We start from the raw sequence: 18,836 nt of genomic DNA on the forward strand, positions 1-18,836 counted from the left end.
CGTAAGGTAAAATTTTAAAGTACAGGTAGGGTGGGTGTACCAGTCCCACACCAGGAACTAGTAGTACATAATTTCTAATTTCACATCAAAATATTAACAATCTGTTGAATTTCCCGCCACTTTTGATACGTTTGGTAGCACTGCCGTACTTCTACCAATCATCTACTATATAAAAATAAGTCGGGTTTTCCTCTCTGGACGCTATAACTCCAGAAAGCACGAACCGATTTCCACGGTTTTGCATTCGTTGGAAAGGTCTCGGGCTCCGTGAGGTTTATAGCAAAGAAAATTCGGGAAAAGGGGGTAAAACAGGATCCACGCGTACGAAGTCGCGGGCGGCCGCTAGATAGTCATAAATAAAAGCGACAAACACGACTTGGTACGATCTGGTCAACCTTAGGCACATTGCGACTTTCCACATTGATTGTTAAATAAAAATAAACCTTACAGCTATTAAGAAAATTGGAATATGCTACTTTATTCTATAATAGACAAGGAGTAGTTAATTCTTTTTTTGCAATGATTGTTGTAATAATTGAGTCGCAATATCAAAATTACTTTTAAAATGTCGCTTATTCGGTTTGTTACTGGTACACCCACCCTAACTTTACACAAACAAGTTCTATGTGTTCTCTTACCGTGTCCAACTTTGTGGTAAAGGTTGAAGGGCTCGGGACCGCGGTAGCAGTGCTGCGGCTTGAGGTTGATGGGGCACTGATCCTTCGTCATCTCCAGCGCCTCCAGTATTAACAAAAAGACAGTGTGAATGTGTTCTTACCATGTCCAACTTTGTGGTAAAGGTTGATGGGCTCGGGGCCGCAGTAGCAGTGCTGCGGCTTGAGGTTGATGTGGTACTGATCCTTCATCATCTCCAGCGCCTCCAGTATTAACAAGAAGACAGTGTGTGTTCTTACTATGTCCAACTTTGTGGTAAAGGTTGATGGGCTTGGGGCCGCGGTAGCAGTGCTGCGGCACTATCCTTCATCATCTCCAGCACCTACATTTTTAACAAGTTCCACTACAGAGATCATGGTGGTCATGTACTTATTCTTACCATGTCCAACTTTGTGGTAAAGGTTGATAGGCTCGGGGCCGCGGTAGCAGTGCTACTGCATCACTTTGATGTAGTGAAAGTCTTCCATTAATTCCTAGCCCTCAAGTTTTAACAAGAGGACAAAGTGAATTTGTGTTCTTACCATGTCCAACTTTGTGGTAAAGGTTGATAGGCTCGGGGCCGCGGTAGCAGTGCTGCGGCTTGAGGTTGAGGTGGCGCAGGTCCGCCATCATGTCCGACCCCTCCTGCAGGAGCGACACGAGCAGCGGGTCCGCGTCCTTGTCTCCGTCCGGGCTGGCTAGAGCGCGGCGCTCCTGGAAAACAACAAAAGACAACGATTTCTTTATTACTTTTTATCTAAATAAATATAACTCAAAGGTGACTGACTGACTGACATTGTGATCTATCAACGCACAGCCCAAACCACTGGACGGATCGGGCTTAAAATTTGGCATGCAGGTAGATGTTATGACGTAGGCATCCGCTACGAAAGGATTTTACGAAACTCCGCCCCTAAGGGGGTAAAACGGGATCCACGCGTACGAAGTCGCAGGCCGCTAGTTTTATTCATAAGACACAATTTTAGGCAAGGAAAAGTTTGATTCTGTTCCTTTCTGTACATGTAAGGTTTACACCTTAGATATACCACAGTGTCTGCTGTGTTGAATAGTAAATAATGCTGTATTAAACATCTTAATAAGGTTTTTGCAACCATTTCAGTTTGGAGACGAAATTACGTCGTTTACGTATTTTACCTCTAACTTAGCTCAAATTACCTACTCATATCTATGTAAAAGGGTGGATAGACTTAATTATACATTAAAAATATTTTAAAAAATAACTAGGCTAGGAGTTTCTCCCATGACAATCAAAAAGTGGTAATCTCGATCGCGGGTAGGTAAGATTTAAAATATCCGAGTCGACATAGTAAAGTTAAGCAAAGTGTTTTTGTTAGAGATCATTTTGTGGATGTGTATTTATTATATTAGAAATCTATGAAACTTACGCCTACATGGATTTACACAACTTTTCACTTCAGGTTGAACATAAAGCACTGGAGACACAACGTCACTGCGCGTATCCTAGCACTTCTGTGCGCCCGCGCCGCCCGTGGAAACCGATACTGTTCGCTTGGCTGGACGCGCAGTTACTGATGTGCTACGCAAATAGTTTGTGATACGATAAAGTAAGGCCTTTGGAAAATGATTTTCATCGATATTTTTTTAAGTAAACTCACAATATATAATTTTTTAAATATCCACTATATTTCAAGCTTTTATTCAGTAGGTACTTAGGCCTTTCCAGGGCGCGTATACACGTCCCATAGAAGGTATTAGAGAGCGATTTTCCTAGACTAGATGGAGGAACTTACTTAATTTAGTATTTAATTGTTCAAGTTTTTAATTTCAGAAGTAGGTAGGTACTCGTACCTACTTCAATTTCCTAGGTGAGTACAATAATTTAGTGTTATAATTTGTTACGGCAACATTCTTGAGAGATAAAGTTGAAGAGTAAAACAAATAATTAGAATGCTTTACATTTGGCTTTGCGTTGCATTATCAGCTAGGTAAAAGGTAAATGAAAACGAAAAACAATCATAATAATAGGTACATATCACAATGTAATATTTGGTGAGGTTTTTCTTTTTCTTTGCCCGTAGTTAACTATTAGACAAAGTGTTTTGTTATGGTAATAGTACTGTTTATAAACGCGTTTTGCTCATAATTATTCCTCAATTAGTAGCAAGTCAATGTATCAAAGTATGATTGACTAGCTTTAGATAAAAAGCTGGCCCTAAGGTTTTAGGATAGCAATGCTATTTCAATTTGCTCAACAAAATCGGTAAGACCTCACTAGCTAAGCCTACTCATTGACGAAGGCCTAGAACACACAGTAAGCAGCGCCAGTCGGGCGCGGCGGATATAGTTACGCGGCCTTCGGAGCCGTCGCGGCGGCGCCTGGCTGAATACGCTTATTTTTCGTAAATAACTACATAATATTGTGTAATAATAGGTAATGAAAGAGTATTTATTTTGGTTATCAACGAGATCTGCGTAAAGTTAAACCTTGATGTGCAAATACTAAAGTGACAAGAGCCCAGTGGTTTCAGTGTCGGACTGGCCGATTTGAGTTCCGTGGCACGCGGGTTCAAATCCTGCTGCCGCTGGATTATTGTAGTTTACCCAATCGTAGCACAAGTATCTAAGCTAATAATTATAGATCGTCTCATCCACGAGGACGCGCCCCACCATTTTTGGTCGGGGGAAGCGCGGGGTGCGGGGAGTTTGATCCGACCAATCCGAGCGTCATTGTTGGGATTGGCAGCGTTGCACACTACAATGATGACGCTCGGATTGGTTGGATCAGGCTCCCCGCACCTACGTCATGGGCACAGAAGGAGGCTCTATGACCTCCATCTGCCCCTTCCTAATAGGCTTCGGCCATCAGATACGCGGGTGTCTGGTGGCATCTAAAGAGGCCGCGACGGCGCAGCACGTGTCCTGCGTGCCGCTCGCAGGAGGTTGAAGGCGTAATAACGCCTTCCTTGGTTTGGGGCTGCGTACTAAGCGAGTCAACGAACGCGGACGAATTCTTGAGACAAAACGCCGATAGTGATGTCCCGCGTTCCCGACTCATATGGCTAATGAGGGCAACGTCAGGTTTTTAGTGGATAGGCCCTGCCCTTCTGGCAGGGAGAACCTCACATAACCCACTAACTGCCCCCGCGGCTGGTGGGTATACAAATCAATGTATTTTCCTGACGAAAAAAAAGGCTCCCCGCACTCCGCGTTTTTCTTGACCGGGGAGTGGTGGGGCGTGTCTTCGTGGATAAATGAAATGATCTATGGTAAGCTAAATATGCTTCTGCTACGAGACGGAGCAGTAATTGAGGTGCGTGAACAACACGCTGTGATATGGACTTACTTCGAGGTTGCAGAAGTGAACAGTATGACAGTGGTATGGACTTACTTCGAGGTTGCAACGTTAGCACCCGCCTTCCGTCGCAGTACCGACGACATGCCGGCCACCGAGCAGTTGTTGAGGCGCGTGAACAGCATGCTCTGTTATGGACTTACTTCAAAATTGCAGAAGAAATGAACAGCACTTACTTCGAGGTTACAAAAGAAGTGTCCAATCTGCGGGTAGACGTTAGCGCCCGCCTTCCGTCGCAGTACCGACGACATGCCGGCCACCGAGCAGTTGTTGAGACGCGTGAACAGCACCGCGTCCAGACGGTCCAGGTGCCTCGCGAAGTCCCACCAGCAGGCCTTGCGCGAGAAACCGCCGTCCACTGGAAAATTATTTAGTTTCGTTAAAGCCAACGGAATACACGATACACGTACAATTAGTTTGGTTAACACCAGCGATATGGAAAACCCTAGATAGGTACAAAATATCGGTCATATAATGTTCCAAAATGAACAAGTACAGTCCGGTCGAGTTAACCTCACTGGAGTGCGACTCTCCTTTGCACTCACTCGCACACCTCCCCGCGTTCGCCCTGTCCATACAAGAACGTCAACGTGACGTCACGGCTACCGGGTGCGTAGTTAAATCGGCTGGGTTGTATGTAGGTCGCAAGTACAAAATAATATTGCCGCACGTACAAAATTTTGGCTATAAACTGCCATAAAGTAGCAAGCAAGTACGTGCCTGCCTCAGAAAATAATAACAAATCATGTTTCAGTATTCAAATGTTATTAACATCATTGGTTAATACCATTAGACGCGGATAGTACAAGATCAGACGTTGTGAAATTCTGAGAGGCCTCTGTCCAGCAGTCAGTCTTTTGCTTGAGATGAAAGCCCATTAGCTCCCTCGTTTCATTTTCCCAGTAAACCTACTTAATATGGCCTTATTTTATCCTAATTATATGACAGTGGCTTCCTTATTTATTGATTATACGCTTTGTTTCTTGCAGGAAAAGATTCCAATATATTTAATATTCTGAGTATTTAAACTAGGTTCTTATGCATCAAAGTCCGGGAAACTTGCTCAGTTATCCAAGTTACTCAAGACAAAAGAAGATTAAGCTAGCAACTAACAAACTTTGTTGGCCTAATGGACCGAGAAGTTTGTGTAAATAAAGTCGCCTTAACTTTTCCACACGTGTTTTAGAAGCCCATATCGTCCCTGAAACTCTATATCAGGTTATATAACTTTGTATTCTCAGCCATAATACAGGGTTTCCCAAAAAGTAGTGTCAAGCCGAAGCCCAGAGGTAAAGCATCACTAGAGCTACCCGAATCACCCCATGTACCTATGTCCCGCTATTTTTTTTATAGTTTTCGAGTTATGATTGTTGTCTATGCTTAGGTACTTTTTTGGTTACTGTGACGCGAATAGTTAAGGTAAATGCCTGTTTTTTTTTTATTATTATTAGATTATTACTAGTCCTAACTGATTTAGAAATATTTACATCCATAACACTAAAAACATAAAAAATCCTGATTGTTGTAAAAAAAATTATGACTCGAAAACTATCAAAAGTCGTGGTGATTTGGGTAGTCTTAATGATGCTGTACCTCAGGGCTTCGGCTTGACACTATTTTTTGGGGCACCCTGTATAAACGGCTTACGGTTTTATCCTAATGGACTGTGAAAAATAAAAGACTGGAAACACGCAGTCCAATTCTACGGTTAGCACATTTGATCCCAATGTAAACAAAACGAGATAGAATCGAAAGCAAACACTCTGCCCAATAAGCGACTACATTTGATTGAAAAATAAATAGGAGTGTACCCTGCCACATATCGTGTAATAACAGAAAACCTATATTTTTCTACATACAAATGTTTTTACCAGCTAGCTAGCTTTACGAAACAAAACATACTGGAAAAACTACGCATTTTTATTTATTTTACATGTTAGAAACAAAAAGCTTGAAATAATTTAGTCATCATTTCATAAAGCTAGGTCTGGTGCTTTTGAAGATATTGAAGATTTTCTAACCGACCCTTTTTCTTTCACAGGACCTGTGTCTTTTTCAAATTCAAGCTGCTAAAAGTTAAAAGTGAAAAACTGTTGCATAAAAGGTCCTAACCACTTTGATTTTATATCACCACAATGATTAGAAATAAAACATTTCATTTTCAAGAACGACGTGGCTGTTTTCTCCTCACTGTGGCAATGTCCACTTCATGTTTGTGCAATGATGTTTGCTCGCGAGTAGACAGGCCGCCTCGTCCATTTAGTTCAGAGCAAATCTAGGATTAATCCGTGTAAATACAGAGGTTTTGGTCGGTTTAAAAATACCAATGAAGAATGATAATTTGCGATTTGAACGGCTTAAATCCTTGGAGTTTAAATGGTTTGATGGAGTGGTGTGTAGTTTAGCATTGATTAATTAACGTATGACTAGTGCGTCTCTAGAGGTTAGTACGTAGAATGATTACCTAAACGAGTCGAATTTGGGATGCTTATTTATTTATATCTGGATACGTAACGGCCGGTTCACACATGTCTCCGTTTTACTGTTCCGTTTTGTCGTGTACGTTTTTTGTATTTATTACTGTATACAGAATACTGTGTCATGTGTGAAGTCGCTCATACAACTACATACGCCATCGACGATAAAAAAACGTACACGATAAAACGGAACAGTAAAACGGAGACATGTGTAAACCGGGGGTAACAGTTATTTGTTATGTTATGTGGTTTATTCGAATTTGTGAAAAGGGGTATCATTCATAATTACTAAAGACCTTATTAATTTTGCAGGAAGCCGCAGAAAACAAGCCGCTTCAATCTAGCCAATTTGGAAATCATTGGCCTACATCAGCAGTGGACAATCTATATCTGAAATGATTGATGATGACATACGATGGCTTGTAACCTATATCATGCTTTGATTGTAATTAACAATCAATTGCAAAGCCTGCAACAGAACAGGTTGACACATATTGCGTGTCGCGTTGTTTACCGAGTGTCAGAGAGCTGTGTCACGCTGTCCGACACAATAGACCCCATCGAATAGATTGCCTTTCTGCTGCAGACGTGACGAGATTGTAAAGCTAGTTTTGTTTGACTACAATGTATTTAACTAGAAACATAGTACTATTTTTATACACAAACTAGGAGAACTTGGAACAACTACTCATGCTGTTTATAAAATTACTTGTCCAATATCTTGATTTGTAACAATATTCTTCCAAAAATATAAAGTAAGTAACTAGGTACCTATAATACAACTTCCAAATTGCCTAGGGACGAAAATATATTCATAACTACACTAAACTACAACTATGTACTTAAAAATAACTACATCATCTAATTGGCTTGAGGTAGAGTCTTTTCAGGTTTGCTTTAGCCTATTTTTGGTAAAATTTTTATTTTCTCTATTTTGCTTAAATCAGTTTATCAAGTAAGCCAAACCTTTCAAGTATTTTGTTAGAATTGTATTTCTAAGGCAACCTCAGCAAGGTAATCCGTTTATTGTAAGGATTAGCATTGTTTTATCGAATTGTTCCGCACAGCGTCCAATAGAGCTTTTAGAGCTTCCAATTAGCTATGCCAACAAAGCTTGTTTATCGACCCCGTTCGAGCGAGCTTAATGTAAATAGAATATTCCTGGATTCAAGTTTTACGTAACGGTACCAGGTTTCAATATTGATGGGTTTAATGTGATCGGATTATAAAGTGTTAACAAAACGTTGATGCGATTAATTGGATGGATTTTTAAGGCTTGCGTTGCTTTTTAACCGACATACATGTTAAATGGATTCATGAAATAGTGATGAATGATGATTGTGTATCCGAGTGATCATAATCATAATTTTAAAGTAAACAGTAATCGTCATTAATCTTTAAATTGACTATAAAAAGCTGCAGTAACAAAAAAATACCAAGTAAAGCAAAGAAAACAGTGTTAAAAACTGTACTGCTCGGTCTCATGCTGCGGGTATTTTTATAAAAGTTGACACAAACTTTGTACTTAACTGCTTAGCACCAGAATAATTCGATACCCACTTAACTAAGGCTAGTCTGTCAAGAGGCTTTTAGCTGAAGAAATCCAATATCTCGCTGGCACAATACCAAACACTTCAGAGAAGGCCGGCGGAGACATCAAGGCCCTTCGAGTTTATTTGTAAAAAAGTATTCTACTCGTCTCTATTCAACACTGGAGTCTTAACCTCCTTTCGCTGAACTAAAGTTTAAAAGAATTTATGGCCAATATTCGTTCAATAGCAGCGAATAAAGTGGGCGTGTGGACTGTGGGTGTGTTATGTGCTCGCTGATAAAATTCCTCGATCAAACGGTTTTCTTCAAAAATTTCATTATTATACCAGATACTGCGAAGTATAGAATAGCTAAAGCGATGGATCAGTATAATAAAGAATGTATAGCCTGACCAGGAACATAAAAACCCTCGCCATGTTGCGGAAAACTAATGGTACTAATTTCTTTTAATGGCAACAGTAACTAAAAACTTCATTGACATGTCACCTTGCATGTCAGTCTATTGCCGTCAAAGTGTAAACAAACTTTGTTTTAAATGTGCGCAATTGATTTTGTGAATGAAATTGCTAAAATCTTTTTATAGTCGTGAAAGAAAAGTGGTTCACAATGTGTTAAAGTATTTGTCGAAGAGAAATACCAACGGTTCGGACAATATTTTCATTGAATAATGTTTCCATTATAGGTTGTCAAATTGACTGACATGTTTATCGTATAGTACAGTCCACTATGAAAATTAGCTGTGGTTTGTTTCAACTACCTATTTTAAAGTTTTTTGTCACTTTCTAAAAGTTGAATTTTATGGAATTGGGAAAGAAGTACCGAGTTTGAAGCGTTCATGAGCAGACATTGCAGTTGAATATTCAAGTTCTGAATTTGATTATTGATGAATAATAAAATAAATCCTACTAGTTCGATTGATGGTTTCATTTAATTTATTTAAACCAGGTTACCTATAATAATATTTTTTCGTTAATTTATGAAAATATCAAATTAGCCCGTAATCCTGAATCCTGATACATAAAGTTAGCCTATTAATTTAACACAGGTACGACTGTACTCAGTGTTGCACTATCAAATGCAATTGACGCGCCTCTATGCCAGGGTTTTTATGTTCCTGGTCAGGCTTTAACTAGTAGTCATCTGTGAATCGGGAGACATGTACTTTTCAGGTCGATTTAATAATTGAATACTTTTCACACATGTGTTGGCTTTTTCATAATCATAGATTTTATTCGACCTGAAAAGTACATTTCTCTCGATTCACAAAACATGGGTTTGTTACACAATCTAACAGATAAGTGTCGAAATTACGATGAGAACGAAGAAAATATGGAAAACTATATCAATCACCACTTCTTATTAACTGTTCTGATTGCGAATAACACAACAAATCTTGGCGCTACAAAAATAATGGGATCTCCCATCAAGATTCCTCGATAGCGTCAAAATCATAACCCAATTTGCTCTGATAGAGGGGAGGGATAATAGTCCTTCTCCCATTCCCCCAAATTACTTGTCAAATGTAATTTGCCAGAGTAACGCCGTGTTCACACACGCCCGGAGCGTTGGCACAGATCCAACTTGCCACAATAAAGGCGTCCCGCAAAAATCTGCCTCGAGGCGTCCCGAAGTAACTTACGAGATTGCCCAGGCAATCTTTGGAACAGCCATGATTCAGCTCTTTATACATGACTAGCTTTCCGCCCGCGGCTTCGCGCGCGTGGACTACATTATCTACATATTTTACGGAACCCTATTTTTTTCCAAAATAAAATTTAGCCTATGTTACTCGTGGATAATGTAGCTTTCGAATGGTGAAAGAATTTTAAAAAACGGTCCAGTAGTTTTTGAGCCTATTCATTACAACCAAACAAACAAACAAAGTTTTCCTCTTTATAATATTAGTGTAGATGTCCAATTTCTTTCCACCTAAATAGTGTTTAGTGAGGTTATTGCGTTTGTAACTTAGTTCTTGAATAGGCCACAGACAAATAAAGGCATTTACGAAACTTTGCTGGAAGCTGAAATTGTGCTGTTATTAGATACTTTTATTTTCTGTAGGGTACTATAAACAGCCTATCTTAGCCTGATAAGAATCTATGATTTGCATGAAAATATTTTACTTTGAAACGTAAAATTCTAGTCGGTCTTTACATTTCCACAAAAATGTACAGTTCATTGAATTTCAGTACTTTTAATATTATTCTGCGGAGAAAGCTATCTTACTTATCGTATCCCAAATTCGTCCTTCAAATAATTTGAGGGTTTCAAGATTGGCAGTGAAGATTTCCAGTTGAACGGGCGTTGAGTTCCAGCCCCTATCTTTTCCCATCAGATAAGAGTTTGCGTTTTGTACTGGTCTTCAATATTTCTCTTCAAATTCATATTTTTGTTTCTAGTTAGGTTAGGATTTTAGAGACTTGATTCAGTTAGATATTCCAAAAAAAAAGGATTGGATGTCAGCTCATTCAGTCTAACTTTTAGTGGTGTCAGTCTTTCAATTTTATTGGTAGATTACAGCCCCTGCATGGAGGCTCAAAATGACCTCCCCAATCTGACCAGCTAGCTAAAATCTTCCATTTGCCCTTGGTAGTTTAATATATTCTCTTATAGTGGAAACTACAAGACCTATGAAGAAAACCCCTTAATCGTCAACCCCCACGAGCAATCCTGTTGTAGATTGCTCCGGCAATGGAGACTGTATGATCTGATGATAAAATAACTCTTTTTAAAGTAGACTCACCAAGCATGTTGAATCCGTTGATGCCGAAGAGTGCGGCATCCCCCTGTCCTCCAGGGAACACGTAGAGCGTGGGGTGGCTGAAGCGAATGTTGCCCACCACGTCGCTGGAGACCAGCAGCTGGTCCAGGCTGGCTGGCACAATGTATGGGTCCAGGTATGCTGCGGAAGAAAGGAGACAATTAACAGGAGGTAAATCGTTCGTTCGTTTCAGCCGAAAGACGTCCACTGCTGGACAAAGGCCTCCCCCAAGGATTTCCACAAAGACCGGTCCTGCGCCGCTTGCATCCAGGTACCTCCCGCGACCTTCACCAGATCGTCGGTCCACCTAGTGGGAGGCCTGCCCACGCTACGTCTTCCAGCTCTCAGGAGGTAAATGTTAAGGTTTAAATGCTACGAGTCAAGTCATTAAAGAGTCTTTTATTAGTACAGCCTGGCTGGCACAATGTATGAGTCCAGGTATGCTGAAGAAAGGAAATTAGCAAGAGGTAAATGTCAATTTTTTGTATGCTATGACTAAAAGGAGTCATCAATAACATACTACATTAATATTGTGTTTTTCATCCACCATCATTGATTTGTAAATTGAGTTGAGGTCTAATGAAAGCAACAGGATTCGCTGTTTCGTCAAGTTTTGGATAATGGTTACTCATGATCTACAGTGAAAGAAGAAAGAGGTGGGTATAGACTCCCTAAGTACCTACCTATTAGAAATCAAAAAAAAAAAAAAATCAATAGATAACAAATCGCTTAATTTATAAAGATTTATTGTAACACCGGCAAAGTTAGCGCGAACGGGTTGTATGTTCATTGTATGAATATACCATTGCAAATGGATTTGTCCCTGACCTTTACTTTTAAGGGGGATGCTATTAAAAGCACGCATGAATACTTAAGACTAAGTTAATACACGTAAAAGTTTTGTATTACCTACATCAAAATATTGTTATAATGTTGATAAAGCAGCTAAAATAATATAGAATGCAACATAACTCTTTCCAATAAAAGCCCTCAAAAAAGACAAATTGTTTCCATAAAACCGTTCTCGCGGCCCATTTCGAGGGCTACCCTCACTTCAGGCAAGTGCCATTACCATACAAATCGACTCCGAGCATTTACAATTTAGATATAGCCGATGGTGTTTGATTTTAGCGAGGCATAAATTCTACTTAGACTTAATTGATTGTTTCAGTCTGTAACGCAAATAAATCTCTTTTAGGTAAACTTTATGTAACTAGTCTACGATTAGATAACGTTTTAGTGCTTTAATTTATTATGATTTAAGATATCAGAATTTCGATTTTAGTTACTTAGCTTTTGCTGTAAATTTTTTTGCTTAAAATGCCGAGAAAACTAATTACTCCAGATAAGCAGAGAGTGTCTGGCTCGCTGAAAAATTATCTTCAAACTCCGTTTAGGAAAATAATAGCAGTTGAAATAGGTACTTTAGAGGTGAAGACGGTTTTAATAGTAAGTAGCTTACGGAGGACAACTTTACGGAAGTGTTTCATATCAAAATAATCAAAAATTGTGTCACAAAGGAAAAAGTTTAACAAGGTTTTTTGATATTAACAAACAGGATAAAATTTCTAGTTTTATATCTATTAGATTAATGTCAGAGTTACATATTCGTCTATTACGAGTAACTGCAAGTACCTAAATGTAAAAACCTGATTATAAATTAATTTTCTGTTGAAACAGGCATTGTCCTAGGTAATTGCAATATACTTTATGTTACATTTATCCAGTTTGTTCCGTAACTTCAGCCGGCCATTTTCAGTTAGCACTTAAGGTGGGTATACCTACTTTTTTCTTTTTTGTTCCGTACCGACATAATTGGCACAAAGTTTGCCTGGGCAAAGGACGGGAGAATTGGTTCCTTTGATGGATGGCGCGAAGTTTCCTCGGAAAATTGTTTGCCACTTCTTATTTTGAGGGTAGCTGTTGCCGAGTGGCTGCCTTTGGGCATCTGGAGATTAGGTACCTCCGAAGAAGATAAATAGCCATTATACCTAGTACCTATATTTGTAGAATCTAGATTTCTATTAAAATTAGGCACTTATTCCTTTACTAAGTATACCTAAGTACTTGGAGCTTTTCATGTTCAGCTTCGCAGTTATGGACTGTAAGTACGTGCTGTACTCTGAAACTCAAAACAATATGCATATGAACTCTGCAAACATTTTCTGTCCCGTAAGGTATGCAAACGATGTGTGATTGCTGTAGTTTGAGGATACTATTATCAAGTTACTATTGTGTTGTGTACTAAATTAACAAAATAACTATAATCTGCATAATATGACATTAAAACACCACAAACCACGCATAAACTTTAATATAAAGCTACGTAGGTACTTGGTATTTTCAATAAAGCCACCCTCGTAACATTATCTACAATATGGTCTTATAATATAGAAATTTATTTTAATATCGTGCAGAATTCTCAGTAAAAAGTAAGTTTCGCATCAATTTGCATTTTTGAGCTAAAGTTCCTCCAATTTATGTATATTCCACTTTACCTTCAGTTAGTTATGTAGGTGTGATCATTCATAACCACCATTTATCTACTCTATGAATTTAAAATTTAATTACAGCGCCTAAAGTTTGTTATCTGCAAAAGTACAATTTACATATTTTGCTAAGAAAACTGTGTCAGTCGGTTGCTGTTCTACTAATTGCAGCAGAAACTCATTAAGCTGGCCTATTACGGTAAGATCGATTAATTAGCAACTTAAATTGAAATGCTTCCAATGTTCAACTCTAACCCCGACGTGGTAAAGTTAGGTTTCACTCGAAGGCCGCAGGAGGCAGCGGAGATGAAGTATTGCAAGTTTGCAGGTCATTGATTAGGTCGAGGCAGGTTTCCTGATAAATCTAGGATAAGGAAATGGGTGTGCTGCCTTCGAGTTGGAAATTTACTTTATAACTTGCAATAAAGTGCTCTTTACACGATCGTCTAATCCTCATTAGTATTCAAATCAAATCATGCAAAGTTGGCTGAATGAAGCCCCTGGAAGCATCGCGATAGAAAATTCATATTATACGCGCAGTTGGGTTTCAATACGGTAGGGGAACCTGTTGTACTTAGGCCAGTTTTTCGAATTTTGATTTTTTGAAAAATAATGGTGATAGTTAAACTTGTCTAGTGCTGTTATATTTAAAGATCATTTAATTAGCTACATAATTCATTCATAAAATTGTGTATAATTTTAAAAATTTGGGCATACTAGCTGCTAGAAAAAAAAAGGGAAAACTGTCCTAGGTACAACAAACCAGATGTACCTTGGACCGTGTACGTTGTACCTATTTAAATTTAAATAAATGCTTATATTCGCTTCAATTTGTTAATTTTCTGTTAAATTATTATTTGAAATACCAATTATTACAGTTATTAGCAACAATATCTAGGTAAAAGTATTTTTTAAAAAAGATCCTCATCCATATTTTTTGTACTAATTATTTTTCACAATTTTTTGGCAACAAATCACTTAAGTTTAAGCCGGCTCTCCAGTCCATGTTTAGCCTTACACAATCAACAAAAATATGACAATATTCAACATTTTTTCTAGAAAATTTTGGTGAATGTTGATATGTTATGTCGTGTAGGACAAAATACGCGCTGGAGTGGCTTTAACTTGCAATCTAGTTTTTTTTATTTCTTATCATTTAACATAAATTCTAGCAAAATATCCATTAAAACCGCTTTATCAACAAAAATAATGTTAAAAAAGTCATATGAAGATACATTAAACGTAAATTTAAAAAACATTAGAAATTAAAAATATATATATCAAAAACAGACTTTAAATTGCTATTTTGAGGTCTTCGGGGCATTGTTTCTATAATAGTATAATATGTTTTTTTATTACAATAAAATTCTCATTAAAACATAATGAAAATCAGTGACCAAGGTACATCGCTAGTTGGGTGGTCAAGGTACAACATTACGACTACTTCACTTAATAAGCATAATAAACCCACTTCCATTTGAGTTTAGGATCTGAAACTCATATCGTCTAGTAGCTAGATATATAAAGATTATGTTCTAACTATAACCGTTTTGTCAAACATGCAACATTTTTCATAAATTGACATGAAGTAAACCTCCAAAATCTCACTGCGTCAGTGTAAAATATTAAATTACCATTTTTTCTTGTACTTGCACGGCGTCGGCGAATCTTAGCTAACTTCACGTTAACGTTGACAAATGACGTATGTAATACCCTAGACAACTTTTCATAAAACCGCATAATTTAAAAAATATATACAATTGTTTTAGGTACAACTCTGTCCAAGGTTCAACAGGTTCCCCTACATAAAAGCGTATATTCTGCTTGATAAATGCTTACAAATGCTGCAGGTAATATGAACCGCATTGAAATAAGCACTCGTGAATACCGGGGGCGAACGTGCGCGATATTGTTAGCACAGGGAATTGTTACTTGAATTATTTTTCATAATAAACTCCCGTTTGAATGAAACTTAATTTCAATGCTCAGCTGAATAAAGAAAGAATTTTATGAGCGTTTTACTTTGTCTGCTGCTAATAAACCTTAATGTTTGTGCTCAACGAATTGTGGGTTTATTAATGTTAAGTCGTTGGATCTAAAAAGAAGAAAACGAAGCTTTGAACTGAGTACGAAAGGTCGTGAAGATTTCATTTTAAAAATCCATTAAACATTCTGCAATTTAGTTTTACATTGTATACTTAGCTCATTCAATTAGGTCTGTAGACATCACAATAACTTTTACTTTAAAATAATTTAAGCACCTTACAGTTTGTTAATAGCAATTTCTCACCCCTGAGAAACGTGTATCACTAAAATCAAACAGGAATAAGCTAGCCTTAGTAGTTTAGATATTCTTTGAAATCTACATTAATACCGGAGCACTTTACAATGGTTTACTGTTCCCGACCTCGAACTAAGCGATGTATGGGACGAAAGTTGTGGAAGCAATTTCGAGTTGAGTGAACAACATTAAAGTTGCAGCCGCAGTATTGGAAACATCTTGTACTACCTGGGGCATGATTTAAAATACGATAGCAGAGTTCCAAAGGTCAGTGTACTCGTAAGTTTAAATTAAAACGTAGCGCTGACAGAAGTTAAAATTTAAGTTTGTTGTAAAGTGGTGGTAAGGATTACGATTCTGTAAATACAACTATACTAATTCACAATCAGCAATTAAGTAATATGAATTAATTCCAATTTCGATTGCTTACCAATAATTTTAATTACAAATCTCTTATTTGCTTCATTTTAAACAATGAACATTGTTTACCTACATCTATGAGGTTGTTTATAATGCCTTTATAACTAAAACTTAGAATAATTGAAATAGAGCAGAATTAGTTTACATTGTTATTCGATACATTAAGGTTAATTGTTTCGGTAGTCGTGGAAACGGAGTACATGTTTATTTAAACAAAGAAAATAACATCACAGACCAATTCATTCATTTAGAGTAGGCGCACACCGTTGATTTTTCGTCGGCCGATAGTTTAGTCGGGCTGTTGATTAGTATGGGCATGTGTGGGAGTGCGCACACTACGGCGATTCAATTTGGCCGATTCTTCATACAATTTGAAATCGGGCACAACTATCGGCCAACTAAAAATCAACGGTGTGCGCCTACTCTTACGTATTTTCTTTCATAAGTCAATTTAAATATAATGGTCTTCATAATCAAAAGTTTCTTAACTACACACACCGGCAGATTTAGCGGAACGCAAAAAAAAGTATGAAAATAAGGAAAATTACTACTGATCTATGAAATATTTATTATACAAAATAAAGAGATAATTAAAATAAAATAAAATAACATATATTTTTTAAATATTTAGTCGTTTTTATTTAATAAAAAATCATCGAAACGAAATTTCAATTTTTCAGTTTTGAACAAAAATTAGAAATTGTGGCCAGATTAAAAATTAGGGTAGCTTATCACTATCCAAATGAATGAATTAATGATGGGTATTTCCCCCTCTTGCTCTGATGATGGTTTCCATTCATCTGAGCATGCTGCAGTTAATGATATGAAGGGTATTTTGGGGCAATGTCTGCCATTCCTCTAGTAACGCGTTTCTCAACACCACCGGTGGTATTCTGAGTTTAACACATCTTTTAAGAAAGTCCAAGACATGCTCTATAGGATTCTTGTCTAGGGATCTTGCCAGCCACTGCATCATGGGTATATCCAAATGGTTTAGATGTGCCTGTACTGAGCGAGCACTGTGAAAACGAACATTATCGTGAATTAAACTAAAGGAGTCCACAATAAATGGAGTAAATGGCACATCATGTTCTTCTAAAATGTTCCTAGTGTACCATTCAGAAGTCGTATTTCCTCCATCACCCACCACTAACTCCGTGCGAGCTCCCAAAAAAATCCTTCCCCACACCAGAATTAAGCTACCTCCATAAACCACGATATTTTCAAAATTAAGACTAAATGTTACGTTCTCTTTGTGTCTCCATATTCGCTATCTTCCATCGATCTGGTTTAAGAGAACTCTGCACTCATAAGTGAAGAGATCATGCCTCCAGTCGTTCAAGACCCAATCACGATATTCACGTGAAAAGTTCAATATGTTTTTTCGGTGCTGTGTCACAAGTTGGAGCTTTCTCGGGTATGCACGACCCTATACCAACTTCAGTAAATCTCCTGTGAACTGTGGGCTCAGTCACTCTTACTCCTCGAGTGTCTTTAAGGTTATTTCTGGCTTGAACAGCAGGTAACCGCGACTTTCTGAAAACTCGAAGTTGTAAAAAACGGTCATCCCGTCGCGAAGTACGCCTTTTTCTGACTTGAACCCTCCTCCTAACGACAGAAATGATCAATCTGTACCGTTGGTTACTGCCATGGGTGGTCGATACTGATCAACGACGTCTTACGGCAGCCGATTTGTATGCATGGCCGTTACTTCTCATTTCATCTGCCTTAATGATTTCTGACGGTGCTAAGCTGGGCATAATAAACCCTTATAAGTAACTGAATGCTTACACAACAATATTCTCAGAAAAAAACATCTTTCACGTAAAAGAAATCCAAATTAGCAAAAGCTTCATTCAATTCAAAACACTCAACGAAACTGTTGATGGGGTAATTTAAACAAAATAATTAAAAAAATATACTGTTGGCAATTATTTTTTTCATATTTAGAATTAAATTAAAAAATAATGTCATAATTAGGCATTTTTTTCCTAAAATAATGATGATATTGATGCTTTTTTTTCCGTTCCTCTAAATCTGCCGGTGTGTGTATATATCTATGTAGAAAGCCAATTACCTACCTACTTGATTATGATTTCATAATGTTTAATAACATTTGGAACCAAAATTAATACAAAGTAAACATGATATTTTTTTTATTTTTCCACTAACCAATGAAGGCAAAACAATTGAGTAGTTTGCTGAAAGTTTTGTGAAAATACAATCGCCGTGTCCTGTATCCTCGTGATGTGTCTACAACAACAAACATGGACGCGTTCGCTTCAACGCTCAACTTTTGTATCCCGACAATTCCCAACATCTGAGCGTCAAATTAACTGTCTGGAAATTCTCGCAGTTGGTAACAAGCCGCCGTTGTACACCGACACCTAATCACGCGAAACAACTTTCCGTGACAAATTTCTGTGTAATTTGCAAATTGGTATGTTATACACACTTTGGGGAGCACTTATTTGTTTTAATAAACGGTGTACATTTTACATTTTATAGTGGCTAGGATTTTTATCATCATTAAGATCATCTTGCCCATTGATATGTCTTGCTCATTGATGGGTTGCTGCTTTGGTTTGAGCCTTATTTGAAGAATGAAAGAAAAAAATCCAAGATCACGTAAACAAACTGACGATGATGACGAAAATTGAGCATAGTAGACTGACGCATGCTACCTACTGGTTGAAATTTAATTGTTATTATTAGATATATTTTTATTTAGAACAGTCAGGGTAATAAATCTATTCTTCTATGTAGTAGTTAGGTACTTATTCTGTGGTGTTGGTTCAAATACGAGAGCTATTTCAAAATTTAGTCTAAGACGCTAGTTTCGTACTACGGAATTTACCACGCCAAGCTA

The 18,836-nt window shown here is 37.7% G+C and overlaps 1 protein-coding gene across 7 annotated transcripts in view; it reads right to left on the reverse strand.

The window, feature by feature from the left end:
• Window positions 1-18,836, reverse strand: part of LOC114351455 (microtubule-associated protein futsch) — a 77,607-nt gene that overhangs the window by 32,272 nt on the left and 26,499 nt on the right. For 5 of the 7 annotated variants that reach the window (XM_028302681.1, XM_028302679.1, XM_028302684.1 and 2 more), the window contains 3 exons: window positions 10,760-10,918; window positions 4,165-4,346; window positions 1,197-1,368 (listed from right to left, as the gene is read on the reverse strand). In XM_028302681.1, coding sequence (XP_028158482.1) covers window positions 1,197-1,368; window positions 4,165-4,346; window positions 10,760-10,918 — 513 coding nt within the window. Of the gene's footprint in view, window positions 1-778; window positions 847-1,054; window positions 1,114-1,196; window positions 1,369-4,164; window positions 4,347-10,759; window positions 10,919-18,836 lie in introns of those variants that run through there. The other 2 variants (XM_028302682.1, XM_028302683.1) reach the window with 2 other exon arrangements.

This window comes from Ostrinia furnacalis, unplaced genomic scaffold (assembly GCF_004193835.3).
Source record: "Ostrinia furnacalis isolate ACB-3 unplaced genomic scaffold, ASM419383v2 OfSCF1145, whole genome shotgun sequence".
Taxonomy (NCBI): Eukaryota; Metazoa; Arthropoda; class Insecta; order Lepidoptera; family Crambidae; genus Ostrinia; species Ostrinia furnacalis.